Consider the following 27738-nt stretch of genomic DNA (forward strand, 5'->3'; position numbering starts at 1 on the left):
TTACAAGTGGTGATTTTCTGTTTATTGCTCAAAAACAAGAATTCAGAAGCAAAGGTGGAGAGACTGTGGGTTGGGGAGATGGCAGGAAGGGGGCAAGGCCTTGTCCCAGCTCTCCCCTTTGTCCTTCTTCTGACCCTCCTGGCCGGAGTCAGGCCTAGGGCCAGGGCATCTGGGAGGGGGGCACCTTCGTGGCCAAGGGAACAGTAGAGCTATCGGGGGCAGTCCTTGAGGGGTGCCCTGGGCAGGAGGGGCTGCAAGATTTGCAGGGAGGCAGAGTTCCCCTCCCAGAATCCAAAAGCCGGTAGGGCGGGGGGCAGGCCCCTCGTTTGGCAACTGGGAAGAGGAGGCTTTGGGCAGCAGGATGCTGGTTTATTTACTGTAGGATCTCCAGGGCCATCAAAGCCCCCTCGTGGGATAGGGAGACTATTTACACAGCCAGGGAGGAGGGCAGCCAGGAGGCAGAGACCGGGTCCCGTATTTGCCTCTGCCCGAATGAGGAGGGGAGGGGCGTCCTGGGTCCTGCAGCTGTAGTCTTGGGGTTCAGATGGAAACTTCATATTCCCGCGTATCCTGAAGACAGAGAGATCAGGTCAGTTGTTGGAGTCTGATAGGGGTGGAAGAGGCAGCCGAATGGGAGGAGGGGCAACGATCCTGGGTTTTAAAGTAACATTGACCTCTGGGGGCTGGGGGGCCAGTGAATGTGTTTGGTTCATCCTACAGTGTCGTAAAATGACACAAAAATCTGAATTTCTGGCTTGTCTTGAATAATTGGAAGATCTGCCAATTGTGCCTCAGTTTCGACTATGGGGTAGAGCCGTATTCTTGAGATGGGGCACAAGTCCTCCACTTAGCCACAGTCCTCACCACTCCCTATTGTATACACATGGCTTGCTGTGCTCATTGACATGGCCTCTGGGGGCAGCTGAGTTTGAAATTCCCAAGACAGAGATTCCAGAGACCTTGCGAGAAGGTTATGGAGTCCTGGGAGAGCCAAGTGGTGGCTCTTCAGGGGCAGGCGAGGTGCTTACCCCAGCTTCATACAGCGGGTTGCTGAAGTCCGACTCCACGGTGATGGGGCTGTAGGAGTGGGAGCCCGAGAAGCCGAAAAGGGACTTTCCCTGAAGCCTGGGAAAGGGAGAGGACAGAAGAGCTTATCAACAGGTAAGCCGCTGAGCTCCCCTGACCCAGGCTCCAGTGCCAGGCCCGCAAGACGTCTGCCCTGGCCGGCAGTCCCCAAGCAGGCTACTTACTTGGTGTAGTAGATGTAAACGCCACTGCCGAGGACAATGACCAAGCCTAGAGGCAGCAGGATGGCCAGGGCCAGGTTCCCCCCTTCCAGCTGCCGTGATGGATCTGTGGTCTGGGTCACTACAGGAGGAGGAGAGGCCGGTGAGCTGTGGCTGGGCCCGGTCCTGGGCTCTCCCAGCCTCCTGCCCTGGGCCTCAAACCCTGGGCTTCATCCCTCCAAGGCCTGGCCTCCTGCCCCAGCCTCTGCCTTGCCCTCCCGACCTGGCCAGCCTGGGTCTCCACCTGTGCTCTCACTGACCTTCCAGTTTTCGGTTGTCCAGGAGCTCCTCATAGGCAACTGCAGGGAGAGGAGGGGGAGGGGATGGGGTCTGAGCCAGGGAGGGGAGGAGGCTGGGAGGGGCCGGGAGCCCAGTGGGGCTGGGCTGGACAGCCTGGTTCTCTCTGCCCTCTGCTCAACCTCAACTTTCTCTCTCCCTTTGTGGGGAAGAGAGAGGAGTGACCAGCACAGGGCCTTTGTCCTCTTTCTCCAGACCCCTAAAAAGTCAGGGTTCCTGGACAGTCTGAGCCAAACTAGAACTTGTCAGAGATAGGGAAACTGAGGCCTATTCAGAGACAGCAAGGGACTTCCAAGCCAAGGTCCCCTCTACTACACCCCTGAGCCAATCCCATGACCTCACACGACCCAGGGCTTCTGGACACACCCGTGAGGACACGAGGCCACAGGAGGAGAACCGGGAGCTCTGTGGGGTCGCCCATTGGTCTCAAATGTGCTACCTGACTCTCCCAGCCCTGTCACTTCCCGGACACTGGTGTGCCCCTCCTGCCCTGTCTGGCCAGGCACCTTTGCAGAGTGGGGGCTGGCTGGTCCACTGGGAGGGGTGGCCGGGCACACAGGTGATGGTGACCTCGCCGATAAGCTCAAAGCCCTCATAGCAGAAGAAGCGCAGAGACTCGCCCGCCTGGTAGTGGTGCTTGTACAGCGTCTGGTAGCCATTCTCGGGAACCCCTGGGTTCAGGCACGGCTCGTACTTCACTGCGGGGAGCATGCCAGTCACGTGCCAGCTGCACTACTGCGCACGGGGCAGACGGGCTCTCCCAGGGCTACCCAGCCACCCTCCCAGGGTGTGCCCCAGACTCACAGGCGCATTTGGGGACCCTATCGCTCCACTTGGGTGTGCCTGTGTCCCGGCTGTAGCAGGTGAGCATGGCTGCCCCCTCGAGGCTGTACCCTGGCAGGCAGCGGTACTGGACGTGGGAGCCAACGGGGAAGCCGGCGTCCGAGGCGGTGCGGTGCCCATTGGCAATCTCGCCAGGGTCAGCACAAGTCATGACTGGTGGCAGAAGAAAAAGGTCAGGGGGAGCGAGGGCCTTCAAAGATCAGCCTGGGCAACACAGAGAGACCCCATCTCTACAAAAAATTGAAAAATTAGCCAGGAGTGGTGGCGCACTCCTGTGGTTCCAGCTACTCAGGATTTGGAGGCGGGATGATCGCTCGAACCCAGCAGGTCGAGGCTGCAGTGAATGGTGACCGCGCTACTGCACTCCAGCCTGGGTGACAGAGTGAGACCCAGTCTAAAAAAAATAAAAGAAAATCTCCCAGAAGCTTAGGGCTGGGAGAGGCCTGAGCCTCAGGCTGTTTCCTCTGAACACCTCTGCACACACACGCACTTCCCACCAATTCCTCAGAAGGAAGAGAGCATGAATTAGAAAAACTTAAAATGCAGTGCATCTATTTTCAGGCCAGAATGACAGGCTTAATTTTTTTCAAAATTCAACGTATGTTATATTTCAGGCTTCGTTTAGTAAATAGTTTGCTTGGGGAAACCCCAAGCCCCTATCCTGAGGTGAAATTCAAAATATTTAACCACCATACCAGAGCATACTAGCCAAATCCCAGCAGGGTGAGCCCAACATGGCTTGTAGTCTGTGGAACAGCAGCTGCCCTCTTTAGAGGGGGCCCAGCTCTCCTGTCCCCAGTATTCTCATTATGCCCAGCCCAGTTCACTCACATACACTGCCTGCCTTCAGGCATTTGAGTTTACAACCCTGTTGTGAAGGAATCATAATCATAGCCATTTCTTGTATATAAGCCTGAGCTACGTACCCTGCTAAATGTTTTACAAACAAATATAATTCTTTGTGTGTGTGTGCTTGTTTTGTTTTTGTTTTTGTTTTTTTTTTTTTTTTGAGATGGGAGTCTCGCTCTGTCGCCCAGGCTGGAGTGCAGTGGCGCATCTCGGCTCACTGCAACCTCTGCCTTCTGGACTCAAGAGATTCTCCTGCCTCAGCCTCCCAAGTAGCTGCGATTACAGGCATTCGCTACCATGCCCAGCTAATTTTTGTATTTTTAGTATAGACAGGGTTTCGCCATGTTGGCCAGGCTGGTCTCGAACTCGTGACCTCAGGTGATCCACCCACCTCAGCCTCCACCAGTGCTGGGATTACAGGTGTGAGCCACCACGGCTGGCCCCAAATATAATTCTTTGTTTTGGAGACGAGAACTTGCTCTGTCACTCAAGCTGGAGTGCAGTGGTGAGATCACGGCTCACTGCAGCCTCAAACTCCTGGGCTTAAGCAATTCTCGCACCACAGCCTTCTGAGTAGCTGGGACTACAGGCATATACCACCATGCCTGGCTATATTTTTTATTATTTGTAGAGACAGGGTCTCACTATGTTGCCCAGGCTGTTCTCAATCTCCTGGGCTCAAGTGATCCTCCCACCTTGGCCTTCCAAAGCACTGCAATTTCAGATGTGAGCCACCACACCTGGCACAAACATAATATTTAATCCTGATTATCCTGAGAGGCCGATGTCACTGTCATCTCCCTTGGAGCCCAGGGCTCAGGGCGGTCAAAGGACTTGGCCCATGGTCATTCAGCCAGCGAGTGGCAGAGCCAGAATCTACCCAGGGTCACAGCCATGGAGCACTGGACAGGGACTCAGAGATGTGGGTCCTGGCACACCTTCAGGCTCAATCTGCTGCCTTGGGCAGGTTCCCTCCTGAGCCCGAGGCAGCAGGGCCAGCCGAACTCTCAGCCCCATCCAGGCCTGATATCCTGTGAACCCTTCCAGGGGCGGGGAGCTTTGTCCAGCCCAAATCTGGCTACCTGAAGCTTCTCCCCTTGGTCCCACCATTGCTTCCAGATGCCACATGGAACTACAGCCCCATGTCCTTGGGGCTGGCTTCCTAAAATTTGGAGAAAGTAACCAGCTGCCATTCCTTTCTGCTCTTCAATTTTCTTTTTCTTTCTTTCTTTCTTTTTTTTTTGAGATGGAGTATCACTCCCCTGGCGCAGGATGGAATGCAATGGCACAATCTCAGCTTACTGCAACCTCCACCTCCCAGGTTCAAGCGATTCTCCTTCCTCAGCCTCCTGAGTATCTGGGATTACAGGCGTATGCCACCATGCCCAGATTGTTTTTTATTTTTAGTAGAGACGGGGTTTCGCCATGTTGGCCAGGCTGGTCTCGAACTCCAGACCTCAGGTGATCCACCGCACCTGGCCCTTTCTGCTCTTCTAAAAGATACACACTCCCAGCTCCTTTAAATGTCACCTCCTCTGTGAAATCTCCTGCCCCAGCCCTGAGAAAATTAGCCCACTGCTCTCCCCACAGCCCTTCGCCACGCCCAGGGCAGCATGCACCCTGTGAACTTTCCATCTGCGCTTCACAACCTCAGTCCTACTTCGCCGATGGGGAAACCAAGCCTCAGAAATGCTAAGTGCCTCGCCCAAAGTCACCCAGTGATCACCACCCTGCGTATCCCTCCCAGACTGCGAGCTCCATAAGAGTATGGAGGGGCTTGAACCCCCTTCGCCTAACCCCAACCCAGCACGGGGCTTCAATGATGGCATTCAAATAAACCAAGTGCTCTGACAAGCCTTGGTCCTAGCAAAGTGGCTCCCTACAATTTCAACTGAGAGGACTGCGGGATTGGGGCGGGGCGTAGGACAGGAAGGTGGAGCCAAGTGTGGACGCGGGGAGCCCAGTGGGAACCTGGTCGCAGCCCTTTTAGGGGCCAAACTCAGATGCCGCAGAGGAGGGGTCAGGAGGGGACGGGGCGGGGCCATGAGACGAGGAAACAGGGACCGAGCCCAGGTCGGTGCAAGAAAGAGGGATGCAGCCCGGAGAAAATGAGAGGGAGACCCAGAGGGGACAGTTTCGGGGAACCGGGCGGAGGAGTGAGAACTAAAGGGCATGGGGGCAGGCCTTGAAGAAGATCCAGGAAGGACCCCGAGCGAAGGGATGGAACCCAGGAAGCACGGGGGTCGGGACAGGACAGGCCGAGGACCGAGCCCACAGGGAAGGGGCGGGGCCGAGGGGACGCGGGCGGGGCCGGCTCACTCTTTTGGCAGGCGGGCGGCGCGGCGCTCCAAGACAGGTCCCACTGGCAAGTGAGAATGTCGGAGCCTAGCAGCTCGTAGCCAGGCTCGCACTGGTAGGTGAGCACCGTGCCCCGGATCAGGTCCCCGTGGGATGCCGTCCTCCAGCCCCACTCCGGAGGTGGCAGCTCGGGGCACGTGTCGTTCCTCGGGACCTCTGCAGGGTAGGGAAGGCGAGTTTGGAGGCTGCGTTTTAACTGCGGGCTCCCTTCCAGCCTCGGAGGCTTTGCTCTGTGCCCCCTCCCGGGATCTGTCTCTCTCTCTCTCTCTGTTAGAGACAGGGTTTCCTGTCGCCCAGGCTGGATTACAGTGGTACAAGCATAGCTCACTGCAGCCTCAACCTCCTGGCTTCAGACGATCCTCCTGCCTCGGCCTCCCAAGGCCCCGGGATAACAGGCGTGAGCCACCACGACCGGCCACCTCCCGGGATCTCTGGCCTGCCCGACCCCTGCCCATCCCGGGACTCTATCCCTCAGTACCTTTGAAGTGCAATACGAAGCCCTGGCCCAGGCCTGGATTTGGGGGCCCGGGCGGTGCCTGAAACTGCAGTGTGAGGTCGGGCCCAGAGGAGAGAAGGCGGCGGCGCGGTTGAGGTCCCCGCAGCTGGGCCAAGACTCGGGCGCTGGGACCGTCCCCGTCGAACAGCGTCAGCATGTCCCCTTCCCGCACATTCAATCTGCAGGGGGTGAGACCAGGCAATGGGGCGGGGCTGCGACTGGCCCCTCCCATCCAGCTCTGCCCCATCCTCAACTCTGCTCGTTGGTAGCCCCTCCTACTCTTCAGCCCCGCCCATATTCTCCTATCCCAGATCTGGCGCCGCCTCCGTTTTGACCAACCATGGTTTCTCCTATGCTAGTGCATCAGGGTTCCCCTATTCTATGGCTCCTCCCATGTCCTACTACCCAATCCCTAAGCTTTCTCATTACTAACTCCGCCCACTGTCCACTCCCTCCTCCATCACCATGGGATCCACAGCCTAGCCCAACTCCAGCTCTGGCCAATCACAGACCAAATTCGCTACCACCCTACACAACTCTAGGCCCCGCCTGAGTACCTGCTTTGAAGCCACGCCCACTTCAGCTTCTGTGCCATCTCATGACACTCTCATACGAATTCAGCTCACTGGATTCTCCCCAGACCTCCCCAACTTGCTGGTGTTAACGCAACAGTTTGGGTCTGTGTCCGTGGAAATAGCTCCAGGGGAAGCCTCAGAAACCTCCAAAGAGTGAGAGGCACCAGGCCAGAGCCCCTTGTTCACAGTGGCCCCTAAGGAAGGCTGCATTGCCCTATTTATTTGTCCGAGGTTGCCTGGCTAATATGTGATTTGAGCCCAGCTCTCTCACGTCTATCCTGTACCCTTAGTGCACCAGCCTATCCACCGAATTCTGGATAGATACGCAAGAGCCAGACAGGCTCAGAATGCAGGCTACTGCACTGGCATACCACACTTTGCTGAGCCTACACCCGTCGCACCCTCTGCAGGACCCAAACATACATCTCAACTTGGAGCAAGATGCGCTTCTCTTCCTGGACGTGCAGGCCCCACACGCAGTCTTGGCCCGGGCTATAGCTCTGGGGCCAGTCGGGAGAGAGGACCACGCCAGCTGGTTCCGACAGCTCCCCTCCACACATGGCTAGGGAAAAAGGGGTGTCAGGTTCAGGACCCAGGCGGGCATGCTGTCTCCATTTCTCCACAGTCCTCACCACTCGTGATGCGTGCACCACATCACCTCGCTTGTTTCCTATTACCTATGATCCACCTGTTTCTTTTATTCTTTTATTTTATTTATTTATTTATTTTTTAATTTTTTTTGAGACGGAGTCTCTCTGTCCCCCAGGCTGGAGTGCAGTGGCGCGATCTTGGCTCACTGCAAGCTCTGCCTCCCTGGTTCACGCCATTCTCCTGCCTCAGCCTCCCGAGTAGCTGGGACTACAGGCGCTGCCACCACGCCCTATTTTTTTTTTCTTTTTTCTTTTTTTTTTTTTTTTGTATTTTTAGTAGAGACGGGGTTTTACGGTGTTAGCCAGAATGGTCTCGATCTCCTGACCTCGTGATCTGCCCGCCTTGGCCTCCCAAAGTGCTGGGATTACAGGCGTGAGCCACCATGCCCAGCCCCTATTTTTATTTTTTTAGACAGAGTCTCACTCTGTCACCCAGGCTGGAGTGCAGTGGCGCAATCCCGGCTCACTGCAATCTCCACCTTGCAGACTCAAGCGATTCTCCTGCCTCAGCCTCCCAAGTAGCTGGGATTACAGGCATGCACTACCATGCCCGGCTAATTTTTGTATTTTTAGTAGAGACGGGGTTTCACTCTATTGACCAGGCTGGTCTCCAACTCCTGACCTCAGGTGATCTGCCTGCCTGAGCCTCCCAGAGTGTTGGGATTACAGGCGTGAGACACCGCTCCCGGCTTTATCCACCTGTTTCTTTTTTCCTTCTTTCTTTCTTTCCTTTTTTTTTTTTTTTTTTTTTTTGAGACGGAGTTTCACACTTCTTGCCCAGGCTGGAGTGCAGTGCTGCGATCTCGGCTCACCGCAACCTCCGCCTCCCGGGTTCAAGCGATTCTCCTGCCTCAGCCTCCTGAGTAGCTGGGATTACAGGCATGCATCACCACGCCCAGCTAATTTTGTATTTTAAGTAGAGACAGGGTTTCTCCATGTTGATCAGGCTGGTCTCGAACTCCCGACCTCAGGTGATCTGCCCGCCTCAGCCTCCCATAGTGCTGGTATTACAGGCGTGAGCCACCGTGCCCAGCCATGATCTACCTGTTTCTTGCCGCATCTAGGTCCTGTTGTGTTCAATATCCAGTCCTGCTCTTAACAAACCCTGCCCACTCTCCAGCCTGCCCAATCTGTGACTTAACCCAACAGCAGTTCTCGCTCTTGAAGACATTTGGGTTTGTGACCCCTGCATTCAGTAACAAGCCCAGCAGTTATTCAGCTAAGAAAACAGCCTCTGAAGGGACAGGGATTTACCCAAGGCTTGGGTCGATTAAGTCTGGATGTGCAGCCTTCCTTTCTGAATGGCCTTGCTGGGATCCCCAGTTCAGGGGGCAACATGGACTGAAGGACATGCCTGCGACAAGGAAGGCTCACCTTTGCAGGCCGGCTCTGTGTCGTTCCAGTGGGGTTCTGTGGGATCCACACATTCGATGGCATTGGGGGGCCCAGGGGGTTCCAGGGCATATCCTGGGAGGCACGAGAAGGTTGCCAGTGCCCCTGGGCGATACTCAGGGTCCGTAGTAGTGACATTTCCATGTGCCAGGAAGGGGGCGAAGCAGCGATCCTCCTCAAAGGCTGGGAAGGAGTCAGTCATAACAATTAAGCATTAGGACAGGCCTCAAGGGATCTTAAACTGGGGATGTGGGCTGAATTGGGGTGTTGTTTGGCCACTCACTGGGCTTTTTTTTTTTTTTTTTAAACAGTCTTGTGCTGTCGCCCAGGCTGGAGTGCAGTGGTACAACCTTGGCTCACTGCAGCCTCTGACTCCCAGGTTCAAGCAATTCTCATGCCTCAGCCTCCCAGGTAGCTGGGATTGCAGGCGTGCACCACCATGCCCAGCTATTTTTTTTTTTTTTTTTGAGATGGAATTTCACACTTGTTGCCCAGACTGGAGTGCAATGGCACGATCTTGGCTCACCGCAACCTCCGCCTCCTGGGTTCAAGCGATTCTCCTGCCTCAGCTTCCTGAGTAGCTGGGATTATAGGCATGTGCTACTACGCCTGGCTAATTTTTTGTATTTTTAGTAGAGACGGGGTTTCTCCAGGTTGATCAGGCTGGTCTCAAACTCCCGACCTCAGATGATCTGCCTGCCTCGGCCTCCCAAAGTGCTGGGATTACAGGCATGAGCCACAGTGCCTGGCCAATTTTTGTATTCTTAGTAGAGACAGGGGTTTCACCATGTTGGCTAGGCTGGTCTTGAACTCCTGGCCTCGAGTGATCTGCCTGCATCAGCCTCCCAAAATGCTGGGATTACAGACATGAGTCACTGCACCCAGCCTGGGTTTTTTTTTTTGTTTTTTTTTGTTTTTTAGAGACAGGGTCTCACTCTGTTGCCCAGGCTGGAGTGCAGTGGTGTGATCACAGCTCATTGCAGCCTGGATCTTCTAGGCTCAAGCGATCCTCCCACCTCAGCCTCTCTGGTAGCTGGGACTACAAGCATGCACACCCCACCCAGCAGCTCATTTTCTGATTTTTTTTTTTTTTCTGTAGAGATGGAGTTTCACCATGTTACTTAGGCTGGTCTCGAACTCCTGACCTCAGGTGATCCGCTGGCCTCGGCCTCCCAAAGTGCTGGGATTACAGGTATGAGCCATTGCCCTGGCATTGGTGGGTTTTTAAAAACTGCATGCCACTGAGTTTAGCATTCACTCTCCAGACTGTCAAAAAAAGTTCTAACACTCCTCATTCACATATTTATATTGCCTCCCTGGCCTCTGGAGGGAAGCCACTGAGCTAGCCAAATCCCAGCCACCATTCTACAGAGCGGAGGTCCATAGACCAAAAAGCCACTTGCTCCAGGTCACACAAAAGACAATGGCAAAAGCAGGTCTCAAACCCAGATGGTTTGATTCCCAGCCACAGATACTTGGCTCTGGAAACAGCAGAGATAGCGGGTAAGGGGAGGGGTGCGTTCAGAGAACTGGCTGGTGTAGGTGTATTCTCTCCTCAGAAATAACAGTTGGATTCTGATCATCCATGCTGTTGCTGAAACCCAAAATTTCAGCTAATGTAAAAACTACTCAGTTTTTACTTCAAGTCAGCAAAAGTGAACATTTGTAGAGCATTTGAGTTTCTGCCCACCTGATCGGATCTTAGCTGCAAAACTCCCTGTAAGTTAAGATTTAGGTGCCTATGATACCAATGAGGAATTCTTCTTCTTTTTTTTTTTTTGGGATGGAGTTTCGCTCTTGTTGCCCAGGCTGGAGTGCAATGGTGTGATCTCGGCTCACTGCAACCTCTGCCTCCCAGGTTCAAGTGATTCTCCTGCCTCAGCCTCCCGAGTAGCTGGGATTACAGGCACCCACAACCACCCCCGGCTAATTTTTGTATTTTTTTAGTAGAGATGGGGTTTTACCATGTTGGCCAGGCTGGTCTCGAACACCTGACCTCAGGTGATCCACCCGCCTCAGCCTCCCAAAGTGCTGGGATTATAGGCGTGAGCCACCATACCTGGCCTTTTTTTTTTTTTTTTTTTTTTTGAGATTTTTAATTTTATTTTAATATTTTATTTTTTATTTTTTGAGACTGAGTCTCGTTCTGTCGCCCAGGCTGGAGTGCAGTGGCATGATCTCACTTCACTGCAACCTCGGCTTCCCAGGTTCAAGCAATTCTCATGTCTCAGCCTCCTGAGTAGCTGGGATTACAGGCACGTACTACCACACCTGGCTAATTTCTGTGTTTTTAGTAGAAATGGGGCTTTGCCATGGTGCCCAGGCTGGTTTCAAACTCCTGGGCTCAAGTGATCCACCTGCCTCAGCCTCCCAAAATACGGAGATTACAGGCATGAGCCACTGTGCCCGGGTTATTTTATTTATTTTTAAAAATGAGGCCAGATGCAGTGGCTCACACCTGTAATCCCCCCACTTTGGGAGGCTGAGGCAGGTGAATCACCTGATGTCAGGAGTTCGAGACCAGCCTGACCACCATGGTGAAACTCCGTCTCTACTAAAAACACAAAAATTAGCTGGGCGTGGTGGTACATGCCTGTAATCCCAGCTACTCAGGAGGCTGAGGCAGGAGAACCACTTGAACCCGGAAGGCGGAGGTTGCAGTGAGCCGAGATTGCGCCATTGCACTCCAGCCTGGGTGACAAGAGCGAAACTCCATCTCAAAAAAAAAAAAAAGAAAAAAACGAGACAGGGCCTTGCTCTGTCACCTAGGCTGGAGCGTGCAATGGTGGGATCACAACTCACAGCAGCCTTGACCTCCCGAGCTCAAGCGATCCTCCTGCCTCAGCCTCCCAAGCAGCTGGGACCACAAGTGTGCACCACCACACCTGGCTAATTTTTTGTTTTGTTTTGTTTTGTAGAGACAAAGGTCTTGCTATGTTGCCCAGGCTGGTCTCCAACTCCCAGGCTCAAGTGATCCTCCCATCTTAGCCTCCCAAAGTGCTGGGATTACAGGCGTGAGCCACTGTGCCTGGCCACAGTAAAGAATCTTAAACTCATAGAACAGCAGTGGCCTACAACTCTGGAGTCAGGACTCACAACTTGCTATTTTCAGTAAAAAATCTGTGCTGTTTGCACTTTAACACTCCCAGAATCTATCCCGCAATTGATTTTTGCAGATCCACTGTTCTATTTCACTGTTACTTAACCTGCAAGGTATCATGTCCAAATCCTAACCATCCATCACAGCCGAGTGCCAATTCCATTTCTCCCATGATTCATATCAAACACTAGACCCTCCTATCTCTAAGCATTTCATCTTTTTGGTCTCTCTCTTGCTACTGTTTATACAACTCCTCTGTTTCAGCCACAATGAAATTCTGTTTCCCAGACATACCAGGCATTTCCCTACTTGCTGTTTCTCAAAGTTCCTCCCTTTCCTTTTCTTTTCTTCTTTTTTTTTGACAGGGTCTTGCTCTGTTGCCCAAGCTGGAGCGCAGTGGTGCAATCATAGCTCACTGCAACCTCTGGGGTTCAAGTGGGGTTCAAGTGATCCTCCCACCTCAACCTTCCACGTAGCTGGGACTAGAGGTGTGTGCCACCACACCTGGATAATTATTACTTTTTTTTAATTTGTAGACACAGGATCTCACTATGTTGCTCAGACTGGTTCTCAAACTCCTGGCCTCAAGCAATCATCCCACCTTGGCCTCCCAAAGTACTGGGATTAGAGACACGAGTCACCACAACTGGCCTCAATCTTCCTCTTTTAAAATATCCTCTGTTGGCTGGGCAGGGTGGCTCACGCCTGTAATCCTAGCACTTTGAGAGGCCGAGGTGGGAGGATCACTTCAGCTCAGTAGTTGGAGACCAGCCTGGGCAACATAGTGAGATGCCGTCTCTACAAAAAATGTAAAAATTACCCAGGCATGGTGCCGAACGCTTGTGGTCCCAGCTACTAGGGAGGCTGAGGCAGGAGGATCACTTGAGCCCAGGAGGTTGAGGTTGCAGTGAACCATGATCGGGCCACCGCACTATGGCCTGGGCGACAAAGCAAGACCTATTTCAATAATAATAATAATAATAATAATAATAATACCCTCTATCCTTTAAGGCCAAGGTCAAATGCCTCTTCCTCCATGATCACTTCCTTGTTTCTACCCCTTCACATTCATTCCTCTTCTTCTGGTAACAGCATCCCAATTTTAATTTTGGGACGCAGGCCTTCCCCACTCCCAGTCCACTAGGTTAAGTTGGAGCCCACCAGGGAAGGCCACGTGAGGCAGATTAGCCAATCCCAATACTCCCCTCTCCTAGCTCAGTGATTGGCTCAGGCTAAGGCCAACCAGGATCTTAGTCAGGTCAATGAACGCCTCTCCTGGCATTTTTGCTGAGCTCTCCGGAAATATATGAGTGTTCTCTCTGATGAGGTTACTCGGTTGGTGGTATGGGCTGGAGGAGGTGGCTTACGCCTGTAATCCTGGCACTTTGGGAGTCCCACATGGGCGAATCACTTGAGCCCAGGAGTTCAAGACCAGCCTGGGCAACATGGTGAAACCCCGTCTCTACTAAAAACACAAAAATTAGCTGGGCGTGGTGATGCATGCCTGTAATCCCAGCTACTCGGGAGGCTAAGGAATGAGAATCGCTTGAACCTGGAGGAGGGGGGCTGCAGTGAGCTGAGATCGCGCCACTGCACTCCAGCCTGGGCGACAGAGAGGAACTCTGTCTCAAAATAAATAAATAAATAAAAATAAATAAAAATTAAAAACTGTCAGGCGCAGTGGCTCACGCCTGTAATCCCAACACTTTGGGAGGCGGAGGCGGGCAGATCACCTGAAGTCGGGAGTTCCAGACCAGCCTGACCAACGTGGAGAAACCCCATTTTTACTAAAAATACAAAATTAGCTGGGCGTGGTGGTGCATGCCTGTAATCCCAGCTACTCGGGAGGCTGAGGCAGGAAAATCGCTTGAACCCGGGAGGCAGAGGTTGCGGTGAGCCGAGATCACGCCATTGCACCCCAGCCTGGGCAACAAGAGCAAAACTCCGTCTCAAAATAAATAAAGGCCGGGCGCGGTGGCTCGCTCCTGTAATCCCAGCACTTTGGGCGGCCGAGGCAGGCGGATCACAAGGTCAGGAGATCGAGTCCATCCTGGCTAACACGGTGAAACCCCGTCTCTACTAAAAATACAAAAAAATTAGTTGGGCGCGGTGGCGGGTGCCTGTCGTCCCAGCTACTCAGGAGGCTGAGGCAGGAGAATGGCGTGAACCCGGGAGGCAGAGCTTGCAGTGAGCTGAGATCGCGCCACTGCATTCCAGCCTGGGTGACAGAGAGAGACTCGTCTCAAAAAAATAAATAAATAAATAAATAAATAAATAAATAAATAAATAAAATAAAAATTAAGTTGGTGGTATGTAAGTCGGCAGCTATGTCCATCACACAGGGAAAGCCTGCGTGAGAATGAAGCCAGCACAGAGGAAAGAACCGAGATACTGAGATAACTGGTCTCTGGGCTATGTACCTGGATCCAGACATTCATGAAGCTTAAACAGAGAAGACTGCCTGGGGGAAGGAGAAGGGGTCCCTAGAAGAGATCCTTGCAGTTTTGGGGCAGGGAAGCGAGTCACGTTTCAAGAAACCCAGCACGGAGATGAACAGGCATAGAGTTTGTGCTTCCGACTATGCTTGGTGTCAGGAAGAGGGGAAGGTGTGGCGGTTGGGGTCCGGTGGGGGAGTGGGTCACTTACCTTCAAATCGGAGGCTTAACAGCAGGGGATTGGCAGGTGTCTCTGACAGCAGCTCCACGTAGAGGGACTGGGCGTCACTGATGAGACCCCGCTCGGGGACATCGTCCATGTCCGAATCATAGATCACGGGGGATAGGGGGCTGCCCCCTGAGCGCACCATCAGCCTGGGATGGACAGAAACGTGACCAGGAGCTCAATCTCCCTCACAAGCTGCCTCACCCCTTGCCTGCTTTCCTAACTTATTTTTATAGCTGTTATCATCACACATAACTATATGCCACGCACTCTTCTAAGCCCTTACACGTTCTATCTCATTTAATTTTCACAAGAACTCTTGAGTCAGACACTATTATTATCCCTTATTTTATAGATGAGGATATTAGGGCATAGAAAGATCAAGTAACCTGTCCAAGGTCACAGAGCAAGTAGTGGCAGGGCTGAGATACCAAGTTGCTAGGTAAAGGATGATAATGATGATGAAGATAGCAGATGCTTGACCAGGCATGGTGGCTCAGCTCACACCTGTCATCCCAGCACTTTGGGAAGCCAAGACGGGTGGATCACCTGAAGTCAAGGAGTTCAAGACCAGGCTGGCCAACATGGTAAAACCCCATGTTTACTAAAAATACAAAAATTAGCCAGGCATGGTGGTGCATGCCTGTAATCCCAGCTAATCAGGAGGCTGAGGCAGGAGAATCACTTGAACCCGGGAGGCAGAGGTTGCGGTAAGCCAAGACTGCGGCACTGCACTCCAGCCTGGGCAACAAGAGTGAAACTCTGTCTCCAAAAAAAAAAAAAAAGGCTTAGGACTAAACTGTGATGCATATCTCAACCAGGATCCACCCCAGCTGTGTCCAAGTCCCCACTTAGCCTCCCTACTTCCCTGAGGTGGGGACTTCTTTTTTTTTTTTTTTTTGAGACGGAGTCTCATTCTGTCGCCCAGGATGGAGTGCAGTGGTGCGATCTTGGCTCACTGCAAGCTCCACCTCCCGGGTTCACGCCATTCTCCTGCCTCAGCCTCCCGAGTAGCTGGGACTACAGGTGCCCACCACCACGCCCGGCTAATTTTTTTTTTTTTTTTTTTTTGTATTTTTAGTAGAGATGGGGTTTCACCGTGTTAGCCAGGATGGACTCGATCTCCTGACCTTGTGATCCGCCTGCCTCGGCCTCCCAAAGTACTGGGATTACAGGCATGAGCCACCATGCCCGGCCAAGGTGGGGACTTCTGACCCAAGACCCAGACCCTTACCGGTCATTGTCCTCATCCAGCGAGACCCTCTCAAAGTGCAGGTGCAGCCGGCGCCCCTCAGCTGCTTCAATGACCCAACGGCAGGTGAGGTTGGGCCCTACGGCTCCCCCAGGCTCTGGGGACACGATGCGGCCCAGGGTGGCATTGTGGATGGTGCCACCACAGGATGCTGTGGGCAGAGGAGGGGTACGTTAAGGCCAGCCTGAGGTGAACTGTCCTTCTCCTTGGGGCCTCGGCCCGTTTTCAGAACTGTTGCATTCACACGTTTGGCTGGGACCCGGCCCAGGGCTGGCCTCTGTCCCATGGAGTCACTCCAGAGGACGGGACCTTCTCCAGGCATGAGCCAGGAGAGAAACCAGCCCCGGTATGGGAGAACCCCAGGATTGACACCTCCTAGGATGGAGACACCACTAAAATGAAGACTCTCCAGCTGCGGATACTCTAGGATGGGGAGTTACAAGGATCCCTAAAATTCAAAGCCTCAGCTGGGAAATCTTCAGGACAGGACTTTCAGAGTGAAGACACCACGGGATGGGAATCCCAGTAAGAGGCTCTCTAGGATAGAAGCCCTCTGGACGTGAACCCTAAAAATGGCTTCCTCTAGGATGAGGACACTACCCCAGAAGGGACCTCCAGAATGGTGACTTCCAAAATAAAATCTCCAGTGGGACACCCCGAGATGGAGACCACCCAAGGATGGAGAAACCCCAAGGAGAGAGACCCTCCACACAAAGAGCTCTGGCTGCAGACCCCAGGATGGGGACTCCTCAGGGTAAACACCCCTTCAGAATGGGTTTTCCCCAAAGGTGGACACCTGGACACCCCCGAGATAGGACCCTCCCAATGGGGTTCCCAGAACAGATGCCCCACCCACTGTGGCAGGAGACTCACCCATGCAGCTGGGGGTTTCACCGTTCCAGGATGGCCGGGTGCCATTGAGGCAGATGAGGGTCTCCTCTCCCTGCAGCTGGTAGCCCGAATCACAGTGAAAGGTGGCAGTGCCCCCAGGGTGCAGGTCCGTCACACTCACGTCCCCATGGGCCGGCCGGGGAGGGAAGCCACAGCTCAGGAGGTAGGCTGCACCAGACAGACAGCGGGTAGCAGGGCTCACTTTCCCATGCCACCCTGCCGTACTGATCCCCCAGCACTTCCCCCCTCTCCTTTCAGGCCAACCTTCCAGGGGCACACACTGGCTCCATACTGGTGTACATACCGAGAAATAAGAGCTCCTCACACAGGCACCTTGCCTCACGAACAGGAAATTCCAACATCCCTTATCTCCCCCACTCATTGTAATTCACCCTCGTTGGCCCCCATTTTATAGATGAGGTATCTGAGGTTCAAACAAGTTATTCTGGACCCCGCTACTCATTTGTTGTGTGACTTCAGGCAAATCAATGAACTACTCTGAACTTCATCCAGCTCTAATAACAGACAGTATTTGCAGAGCTTGTTCAGCTCCCAAAGTGAGTCCACACAGAGATTTTGAGGTCAGCAGACAAAGATTATGTGACCTGGCTAGGCATGCTGGCTCATGCCTGTAATCCCAGCACTTTTGGAGGCCGAGGCAGGTGGATCACTAAGTCAGGAGTTCGAGACCAGCCTGGCCAACATGGTAAAACCCCGTCTCTAAAAAATACGAAAATTAGCCAGGCGTGGTGGTGGGTGCCTGTAATCCCAGCTACTTGGGAGGCTGAGGCAGGAGAATCACTTGAACCCAGGAGGCAAAGGTTGCAGTGAGCCGAGATCGTCCCATTGCACTCCAGCCTGGGTGACAAGAGCAAAACTCTGTCTCAAAAAAAAAAAAAAGATTATGTGACCTGTTTTGCAGGTGTGAACACTGAGGCTCCAAGTTATTAAATGTCTCTTTTGATTTTTCTTCCCTCCACACACACAGCCTTTCTTCCACCAAGGTGCCCTGTGGTATACCCTCAGCTCCTCAGCTTCCATCCAGAAGAACCACTTGAAACTTCTTTTCTTTTTTTTTTTTTTTTTGAGACAGGGTCTCACTCTGTTGCCCAGGCTGGAGTGCAGTGGTGTGATCATAGCTCACTGGAACCTTGAACTCCTGGCCTCAAGCAATCCTCCTGACCCAGCCTCCCAAGTAGCTGGGACTACAGGTTTGTGCCACCATGCCCCGCTAATTTTTAAATTTTTTGTAGAGATGACATCTCAGTATGTTGCCCAGGCTGGTCTTGAACTCCTGGCCTCAAGCAAACATGAAACTTGTTGAGGAAATTTGACTATTTTGTCTTTATTTTTTTTGTTTTTGTTTTTGTTTTTGAGGAGAAGTCTCACTCTGTTGCCCAGGCTGGAGTGCAATGGCATGCAATCTCGGCTCACTGCAACCTCCGTCTCCTGGGTTCAAGCGATTCTCCTGCCTCAGCCTCCCAAGTAGCTGGGATTACAGGTGTGTGCGACCATGCCTAGCTAATTTTTGTATTTTTAGTAGAGATGGGATTTTACCATGTTGGCCAGGGTGGTCTCGAACTCCTGATCTCTTCAGACCTCCTGACTTCACTTTCACTGGGGGATTCATTTACAGGCCACTGAGTATTAAGATCTTTAAAGACAAAATAGTCTTTAAAGGCACAGTGGCTCACACCTGTAATCCTAGCACTTTGGGAGGCTGAGGCGGGTGGATCACCTGAGGTCAGGAAAAAGACCCAGGCCTTGTCCTCAGGAGTCCATTGTCTACTGAGATGAACATAAGAACAACCTTCTAGAACAAAGTGGTTTCAATAAATGGTAGCTTTGGGAATGGCTGCCCATGCCCAACAGAATCAAGTCTGAATGCTTTAGTTTGACATTCAAGCCCCTTCCACAGTTAAATGCAGCCCAGCACATTCCAGGTTCAGGGTTGATCTCCCAAGACCGATATAGCCTACACAACACAGTTTTGTGACACCTGAATTTTCCACCTCCATATTTTCGCTTGTGCTCTCCCCCTACTTTCTCATCTTTTAAGAGATCAGACTGGGGGGCTTATGTACCACCTCTTCCAGGAAGCCTTCCTGACTCTACATCTCTCCAACAGTTACTTGTTCTCTTACCTATACACAGTCCTGCATGCATGATTTTGTCATCACATTAACCATTGTCTTTTTTTTTTTGAGAGAGTCTCACTCTGTTACCCAGTCTGGAGTGCAGTGGCTTGATCTCAGCTCATTGCAACTTTTACCTCCCGGGTTCAAGTAATTCTCCTCCCTCAGCCTCCCAAGTAGCTGGGGTTATAGGCGTGTGCCATGACTCCTGGCTAATTTTGGTATTTTTATTATTATTTATTTTATTATTATTATTTTTTGAGACGGAGTATTGCTCTGTCACCCAGGCTGGAGTGCAGTGACACAATCTTGGCTCACTGCAACCTCCGTCTCCCAGGTTCAAGCAATTCTCCGGCCTCAGCCTCCTGAGTAGCTGGGATTACAGGCATGTGCCACCATGCCCAGCTAATTTCTGTATTTTTAGTAGAGACGGTGTTTCACCATGTTGGTCAGGCTGGTCTCGAACTCCTGACCTCGTGATCTGCCCGCCTCGGCCTCCCAAAGTGCTGTGATTACAGGCGTGAACCACCGTGCTGGTATTTTCAGTACAGACAGTGTTTCACTATGTTGGCCAGGCTGGTCTTGAACTCCTGACCTCAGGTGATCCACCTACTTTGGCCTCCCAAAGTGCTGGGATTACAGGCGTGAGCCACCATACCTGGCCTAACCACTGTCTACACTGGCCCAAGCCTTATTTATTTTGTGTCCTAAAAGGCTAGTCTATGAGGTCAGGAGTTCCAGACCAGCCTGGCCAATATGGTGAAACCCTGTCTCTAATAAAAATACAAAAAATTAGCTGGGCATGGTGGCACACGCCTATAATCCCAGCCAGCTACTCAGGAGGCTGAGACAGGAGAATTGCTTGAACCAAGGGGGCGGAGGTTGCAGGGAGCTGAGATTGTGCCATTGCACTCCAGCCTGGGCAGCAGAGTGAGACTCTGTCTCAAAAAAAAAAAAAGGGCTAGCCTGGCTGATCAATGGGTGCAGCCAAGAGGCAGCATGGAATGGTGCAAAGACCACTGGATTTGTCATCAGGCAGACCTGAGTTCCAGTTCTAGCTCCAGAACTTACTAACTACATGCCTTTGAGCAGGTGACTTCATCTCTAGGGGCCTCTCACCTATTAAAGGCAATAATAATTCCTATCAGGGAAGATTGGCCTGAAAATTAAATAAAAGAAACACGCAAAGCACCTGGCACATAGAAGCTGCTGAGAAAACGTTAATCACCCACCCCTCAGCCTCAATTAATGAATCACTGGGAGCCAGGGACTCGGGGATCTGTTGTCTGGCTGCAATAAACGTGCAGATGGTTGAGCAATCTACATAACCTTTGAGTCTCTTCCTTCCTTTGAGAGATAGAACTGACAATGGCCACTCTCAGGGTTTCTGTGAGAAGCAAATGAAACTAAGGTTGGTGAAAGGGCTTTGTAATGGGAAAGTTTACTGAACTTGGGGTGGGGGGTGAAGGAGCCTTTGGCTTTTCAGAGAAGCTAATGAGGCCACTCTGGACCAGAGGCCCCAGCTAGTGCAGGTTGGGAAGGGCTGAAACAGGGCCTCGGTCCCAAAGGTACCCAGTGCAGCTGCGAAGTAGGGAAGACTGAGCAATGAAGGCCAATTTGTGCAATAGTCCTGCTTCCCCAAATGTTCCACTTAGCCTAAGGAGTCCTATTTTCAGTGCCCTGGGGAAGTGGCTGCTTAAAGGAGCCAGTGGGGAGCCATATCTTCAGATTTCACAATATCTGAAATCCAGCACTTGGCCCAGGCCCTCCAGGAATGCTCTTGCTCCCCAATAACCAGGTCCCTACTGCCAAATACACGTCCCCCAGCTTGCTGGCCCCCGATGAATAGGCACCTTTGCTATGCACACATGAGCCCCTAAGGCAGGTCCTGAGCAGAGGCCTCAAAAGAGGCTGGAGAGGACGTGAGAACAGGATTCAGGGTGTACCCTGCATGAGGCACACAAGGCATCTGCGATCAGCAGAGCTTTCAAGGAGGGCAGAGTGCATGACACCAGCCAAGGCCATGCGGTGATGTGAAGGGGGCATTGGCCCGACACACAGTTCTGTCTGTCTCCACGAAGCATAGGAAGACAGTGGGGTCTGGAACAGGGCACTGGCTGGGCCCCTTTCCTCATGCACACATGTCTGCTAGAACACACCCTTGTACTGTGGGAAGGTTCCTGCACACACAGGTAAGCATGGATGTACACACATGTGCAGGTCATCTGTCATAGGTCCTAACAAATGCAGTCGTGCGTGAATACAGCCCCCCTTTCCTGCCCCCAGGAGTCAGAAGGATCTTTCTAAGTTGCAAATCTGAGGCTTTCACTTTCCTGCTTAAAACATTTCAGGCCAGGCACCATGGCTCACGCCTGTAATCCCAGCACTTCGGGAGGTCAAGGCAGGAGGATTTCCTGAGGTCGGGAGTTCGAGACCAGCCTGACCAACATGGATAAACCCCATCTCTACTAAAAATACAAAGTTAGCCGGGAGTGGTGGCGCATGCTTGTAATCCCAGCTACTCAGGAGGCTGAGGCAGGAGAATCGCTTGAACCTGGGAGGCAGAGGCTGCGGTGAGCCAAGATTGCGCCATTGCATTCCAGCCTGGGCAACAAGAGCAAAACTCCATCTCAAAAAAATAAATAAATAAATAAATAAATAAATAAAATTCAAATTAGGAAGCCTGGCGTGGTGGCTCATGCCTGTAATCCCAGCACTTTGGGAGGCCAAGGCGGGTGGATCACTTGAGGTCAGGAGTTCGAGACCAGCCTGGCCAATATGGTGAAACCCCATCTCTACTAAAAATACAAAAATTAGCCAGGCGTGGTGGCAGGTGCCTGTAATCCCAGATACTGGGGAGGCTGAGACAGGAGAATCATTTGAAGCTGGGAGGCAGAGGTTGCAGTGAGCTGAGGTCATCACCACTGCACTCCAGCCTGGGCAACAAAGTGAGACTCTGTCTCAAAAAAAAAAAAAAAAAAAAAAAATTCAAATATCTCCCTGTCACACCTGCAGGTTGAAGTAGTCTGGACTGCTTACTGAAGCAGATAAGGCTCTTTATGGTCTGAATCTGACCTGCCTCCCAGCCTGGTCTCTGGCCCATTTCCCCTTCACCCCCTTCTGTGCTTTGAAAGTAATAGCAGTGACTGACAGTTTTGAGCTCTCACTGTGTACCACACACTGTTTGTGTTTTTGTTTGTTTGTTTTTGAGACAGAGTTTCACTTTTGTCACCTAGCCTGGAGTACAATGGCGCAATCTCAGCTCAATGTAACCTCCGCCTCCTGGGTTCAAACAATTCTCTTGCCTCAGCCTCCCAAGTAACTGGGATTACAGGTGCTTGCCATCATGCCTGGCTAATTTTTGTATTTTTAGTAGAGATGGGGTTTCACCATGTTGGCCAGGCTGGTCTTGAACTCCTGACCTCAGGTGATCCACTAGCCTTGGCCTCCCAAAGTGCTGAGATTATAGGCATGAGCCACCACGCCAGGCCACACACTGTTTTAAACACTTGACATGTATTAATTCATTTGATCTTCCCCATAATACCAAGTATTGTGATCCCTATTTTTCAGATGAGATCATGAGGCACAGAAAAGTTAAGTAACTTGTCCCAGGTCACGCAGCTAGGACAATTCTATCTTCCATGCTGAATTCCTTCACCTCGTCTGGGGGTCACGTCTTCTCTCTCTGGGTCTTGGAGTGTGCTTTTTCATCCACTTAGCCATCTGCCTCCCTCCTTCTCTCCCTCCCTCCCACCCTTTCCCTGGCAAATTTATCCTTCAGGTCTCAGCTTAGTCATCATCTCCTCCAAGAAGATGTCCCCATATTCCTTGGGAGAAATTTAGGTCCCTTGGCTATGTGCTGCCCCCGCTGGCGTTTCCGCCATCATATTCCTTATCTCCTTGAATTATAACCATCCTGATTACTCATCTGTCTTCCTACCTAGATTCTGAGCTCGTTGAAGCCAGATTTACACCTGGTTTGTTCATTCCTCCTTCAAGGCTAACACAGGGCCTGGTATGAAGCAAGCACTTGATAAACATTTGTTGGATTCAATGGATGAATTGTCCCTCGGATGTGTGCACAGATCTGTGAGTGTGTGAGATAAGTATGCGTGGGTCTCCTCTGAGGGCCCTGCCCCCCAGGGTCGCAGTCAGGAGGAAAAGCCCCCTTCAGCACCCTGTGCTTCGATGGTTCTTAAAGATGTCCCCTCTATAGGCCGGGCACAGTGGCTCTTGCCTGTAATCCCAGCACTTTGGGAGGCTGAGGCAGGTGGATCACAAAGTCAGGAGATCGAGACCATCCTGGCTAATGCGGTGAAATCCCATCTCTACTAAAAATACAAAAAATTAGCTGGGCATGGTGGCGGGCATCTGTAGTCCCAGCTACTTGAGAGGCTGAGGCAGGAGAATGGCGTGAACCTGGGAGGCAGAGCTTGCAGTGAGCTGAGATCACGCCACTGACCTCCAGTCTGGGCGACAGAGCAAGACTCTGTCTCAATAAAAAAAAAAAAAAAAGATATCCCGTGTATGCAGTATGGCCCCTGCCCTTCCAGCAGCACCCTCAAACTCCTCACCCTGATAGTGGATCCTGAAGCCACCGCCCCTTGGGACCCGTGGGCTCTGGAAATGCAGAAGCAGCCGGTTGGTTGGGCTCCTAAGGACTTGTCCTTCTCCAAGCATGGATGAGTTGGCCAGGAGTCGGGGGGCCAGGCCTGGGGATCCCCCACCAGCCAGCACCAGGAGCTCCTCTTCCTGTGACAAGTTCAGCGTCTGCACCTAGAGAAGCCAGACACAGACCCGCCAGGGCAAGTCAGCCAGGTGTTTGACTTCCAAAGCCCCTGTCCTGTGCCTTTGCCCTGTATGTAGCAGCCCAAAAGGCACCATGCTGCTGCCCAAGTTGTAGAAATCTAAAAGAGTTTTTGAGGTCACTTGAGTCATCAGACAGGTTCTTTGGCTCCCAGGCCAAACCCGTGCACACCCACAGCCCAGAGGAAAAGGCTTGGAAGCTGCACAGTCACATGCTTTGGTCCAGTTACCTGGATCTCAATGCCGTAGCCAGGGTAGACATGGATGCTGTAAGTGCAGTCCAGGAGCCCCAGGGTGCGGCTGGCGGGGCTCCCCAGATCTGGAGACTCCACATACCCTTCGCCCTCGGAGATGTTGTTATTACACAGAACTGAGGAGATACAAATGGCTGGGATGGAAGGAATGCCTGTGCTCTTGCCCTCCCAGCCAAGCAACTCTGAAGGCCTTCATCTCCCTTCTCCTTAGCACTTCTCATCATCTTTTTGTTTTGTTTTGAGACAGGGTCTCGCTCTGTCACCCAGGCTGGAGTGCAGTGGTGCAATCATGGCTCACTGCAGTCTCAAATTCCTGGGCTCAAGTGATCCTCCCTCCTCAGCCTCCCGAGTAGCTGGGCCCACAGGTGCGCATCACCATGCTGAGACAATTTTTAAAACTTTTTGTAGAAATGGGGTCTTGCCACATTTCCCAGGCTGGACTCAAACTCCTGGCCTCAAGCTATCCTCCTGCCTTGGCCTCCCAAATCACTGGGATTACAGCTGTGCGCTGCTGTGCCCCCCTCACCATCTTTTATTTTTTTATTTTTATTTTTTTAAGATGGAGTTTTGCTCTTGTTGCCTAGGCCAGAGTGCAATGGCTGGATCTCAGCTCACCACAACCTCCACCTCCCGGGTTCAAGCAATTCTCCTGCCTCAGCCTTCTGAGTAGCTGGGATTACAGGCATGCGCCACCACGGCTGGCTAATTTCGTATTTTTAGTAGAGACAGGGTTTCTCCATGTTGGTCAGGCTGGTCTCGAACTCCCGACCTCAGGTGATCCGCCCGCCTGGCCTCCCAAAGTGCTGGGATTACAGGCTAGAGCCACCATGCCCGTCACCATCTTTAAGCAATGCTCCCTCTCCCACCTGAGCCAGAACTCCCTTTCCCAGCTGTTATATAGCTGAAACAATTGGAACACTGCCTGGTACATAGTAAGGGTACAGAAATGCTACCTTTGTTATTATTATTCTCCCATCTGTACCCAGGACTCCTTCCACAGTTCCCAGCAGCCTCTCTCCCATCCATCCCCAGCGTGTACCTCTCCGGTCTTCCCACCCCCATCCCCTTGCTGTCGCCTCACCTGGGCTGGTCACCGTAGTGGTAACAGTTGTCGTGGTGATGATGGTGGTCGTTGTCTCCTCCTCTCCTCCCTCAGGCCCAAGGGGAGGCCCTGGGGAGGCAGGGCTGGGTGGGGGTGGGGCTGTGGTTCCTGGGGGCGGGGTCAGCAGTTCTGGCGCGGTGGGGCCTGCCCCCCTGACCCCGTTAGGGGTGACGGCTGTTGTCAGAGGCCCTGTCCCCGGCTCAGTGGCCCGTGGCAGGGAGGGCACTGCGAGAGTCTGGCCGGCCGGAGGGGTGGCTAGCGTGGGGTCCGGATCAGATCCTGGGACAGTGCAGGGAATGTCAGAGCACAGGAGGAGCACATGGAGGACCTTGGGTGGGGAGCAGGGCTGAGGGAAGCTAGGGGTTCCCCTGCCATACCACAAAAGCCTCCCGCACAAGGTACAGCACCCTCTACCTTTCCCTTTCCCACCCCAGCCCCTACCTCCTCCCAAGGCTTCCACAGCCTGAGTCCCCCCTCTTTCTCTTCTGGTCCCTTCTCTCCACCCAGCCCCTTCCACCCTGATACTCCTCTCCCTGAGCCTCTCTCTCTGCCTCCTCACTCAGATCACGTTCTCTCTCTGGTTATCTCCTCTCTCCTCTGTCTCATTCTCTCTGGAACTCTTTATTTCCCCATTTCCCTGTTTAGTATTCTGACTGCACTCTGATTTCATGATTCGAGATCCACTAGTTTTTGTGTTTCATTCTCTCTGTCTCTGTCTTCCACCATTTCTCTGAGTCTGGTTCTCTGAATTTCCATCTCTGTTTCTATGTGTCTGTTTTTCTGTCTGACCGTCGCCTAATCATTCTGTCTCTGTCTCTCTGGTTCTGTCTGTGCCCAGGTTTGACTTTCTCTGACAGTCTCGTTCTGTGTTCCCTGAATCTCACAGGAATGCAGGCTCTTTCCTCTGCAGTCTCTCTCTGCCTGCTCTTCTCTAGCCTGGCTCCCCATCTCCCTGAGCCCATATCCCTCCCTCTGCCTCTAGGCCACTCCTGCCACTCTGGGGGCCTCACCTGGCAGGTAGCCCATCTCTGGGCCCCTCCTCAGCAGGGCCCCATGAAGCAGTTCAGCCAGGGCCTCAGAGGCCACCGTGGGGGTCTCACTTCCAGGCTCTGGCAATATCTCCTCCTCCTTCAGGGGCAGACCTAGGAGGTGAAGTTGTGTGAGCTTCTCCACTTCCCCACACCCCTTCCTTCTCCAGAGAGATATTTTCTAGAACTCTTCCTCCCTCCTCCATCAGCTGGGCCTGCAGAGGCTCAGATGGTCCCAGGCTCGACTGAGGGCCAAGATCGGAGGAGGGGCTCCCAGCTGCCCTCATACTCCCACTCCCACACCTCTTCTCTCCCCTCCCCTCTCCCTTCTCCCTGGGCTGTGTGGGCCTTCATTGAACACCTTAGCTCTTATGGACCCTGGACAGCGCCAGCAAGGCAGAGGGGTCGCCGGTGCTGCTTTCCCTTTCACCTCAGTGGTGATCTCCCCCCAACCCTGGGGCTCTGCAGAGGGTCTGGCCGCACCTCCCAGCCCTTGCTTCCGCAGTGCCTGGCTTTCTCTCTGGGTTTCTGTCTCTGCAGCGTGGCTGTCTTTTCTCTCTCTCTCTCTTCCTCCCCCCGCCCCCGGTCCTCTGCAGTCTCTGCCTCCTTCCCTGGAGTCTGGCTGGGGGTCAGAGTGGGGGACTGAAAATCTGGTCTTTGAGCCCTGCCTCTGCTCATCTGTCTTTGTCCATTCATCCAAGAACATTTGTGTGTACAGCGCCTGGCATCTCTCTCAGCACCTCCATCTCCCACCCAGGTCCCTCCGTGCTTCTGCCGCCTCCGCAGACATCCCCCCAACTTTCCCAGCCCTCCTTCTTGGATCTAGCCCCTGAGACACTGCTAAAAGCTTCTCTCATTCATTTCTCTGCCTTCTCAATATTGAGGGTTAAGGGGCTTCGGGTTCAAGCCTGAAAGCTCTGGCTTGCCCCTTCCCCATCAGCTGTGCCTCTCCCCTCCCCCATGTGCTTGGAAGACCCAGGATGTTAAGAGAAAGGAGGGTGGGGGACCCCGCTGGACGCCTTCCTGGGGCCCACCCCCACAGTCTCATGTCCTTACCCTGGATCCAGGGACAGCTCAGCAGAATTAGGAACAGCAGCTGGGGAGGCGGCGGGTGCTGGGCCCTGGGAGTCCCCATGGCGACTCACCCCGATCTCTCTCCTCTGTGCCTCTCTAAGTAATCTGGCTGCCACCTTTCCTCCGTCTCCGTTTATCTTTCCCTTTAATTCTTTTTTTTTTTTTTTTTTTCCTCGTAGGAGTCAGCAAAGAAAGACAATTTCTCTGCCCCTTGGGAGGGAGGGGCAGAATTGGGCTAGGGGTCGCCTGGAGCCCACCCCCCTTTGCTCAGTCTCCTCTGTCCTCTTCTCCCGGCTCTGTGGTGGAGGGGGCGCGGCTCCGGCTGCAGGGGGTGGGGCCGAGAGGGCCGAAGGGGCCGGGTGGCCTGGGTTACCCTCCTGCTCAGGCGCCTGGGTCCACTGGGCTGTCTGGACCCCAAGCTAGGGGACTGGGGAGGAGAAAGGCAGCTTCTGGGGGTTTAGGGTGGGGTCGAGGATCGAGGGGGTCTCCACTGGGCTCTAGCGGGGCTTGTCGGGGAGGAGAAGGGGTGGGTTGGGGAACTGGGAGAGCCGAAGCTCGGGCACTGGAGCTGCGGGAGGGAGAAGCTGAGAAAGGTATCGAGCCCACGTCAGATCCTGGGGACGGGCGGAGGGAGGGGCCTGGGATTTATTTGACGGGGAGGGAGGAGGAGGAAGTGCAGATGGAGG

The 27738-nt window shown here is 53.0% G+C and overlaps 1 protein-coding gene across 6 annotated transcripts; it reads right to left on the reverse strand.

The window, feature by feature from the left end:
* On the reverse strand, positions 1 to 27670 carry SEZ6L2 (seizure related 6 homolog like 2). Of its 6 annotated transcripts, XM_004057453.4 has the most exons (18): positions 27035 to 27668; positions 25961 to 26092; positions 24930 to 25229; positions 23825 to 23964; positions 23363 to 23564; positions 16633 to 16818; positions 15742 to 15910; positions 14493 to 14656; positions 8729 to 8929; positions 7128 to 7266; positions 6112 to 6308; positions 5595 to 5789; positions 2388 to 2579; positions 2090 to 2281; positions 1547 to 1585; positions 1251 to 1368; positions 1029 to 1125; positions 1 to 570 (listed from the first exon to the last, which is right to left on the reverse strand). In XM_004057453.4, exons 1-18 carry the CDS (start codon positions 27111 to 27113, stop codon positions 541 to 543), a joined length of 2772 nt encoding a protein of 923 aa, XP_004057501.1. In that variant the 5' UTR covers positions 27114 to 27668; the 3' UTR covers positions 1 to 540. The 6 variants fall into 6 exon arrangements, with proteins under 6 accessions (XP_004057501.1, XP_018867314.1, XP_055221730.1 ...); XM_019011769.4 differs by lacking the exon at positions 2090 to 2281 and having other exon boundaries at positions 27035 to 27670; XM_055365755.2 differs by lacking the exon at positions 25961 to 26092 and having other exon boundaries at positions 27035 to 27669.
* Positions 27671 to 27738: the final 68 nt, after the last annotated feature.

Source organism: Gorilla gorilla, chromosome 18, assembly GCF_029281585.2.
Source record: "Gorilla gorilla gorilla isolate KB3781 chromosome 18, NHGRI_mGorGor1-v2.1_pri, whole genome shotgun sequence".
Taxonomy (NCBI): Eukaryota; Metazoa; Chordata; class Mammalia; order Primates; family Hominidae; genus Gorilla; species Gorilla gorilla.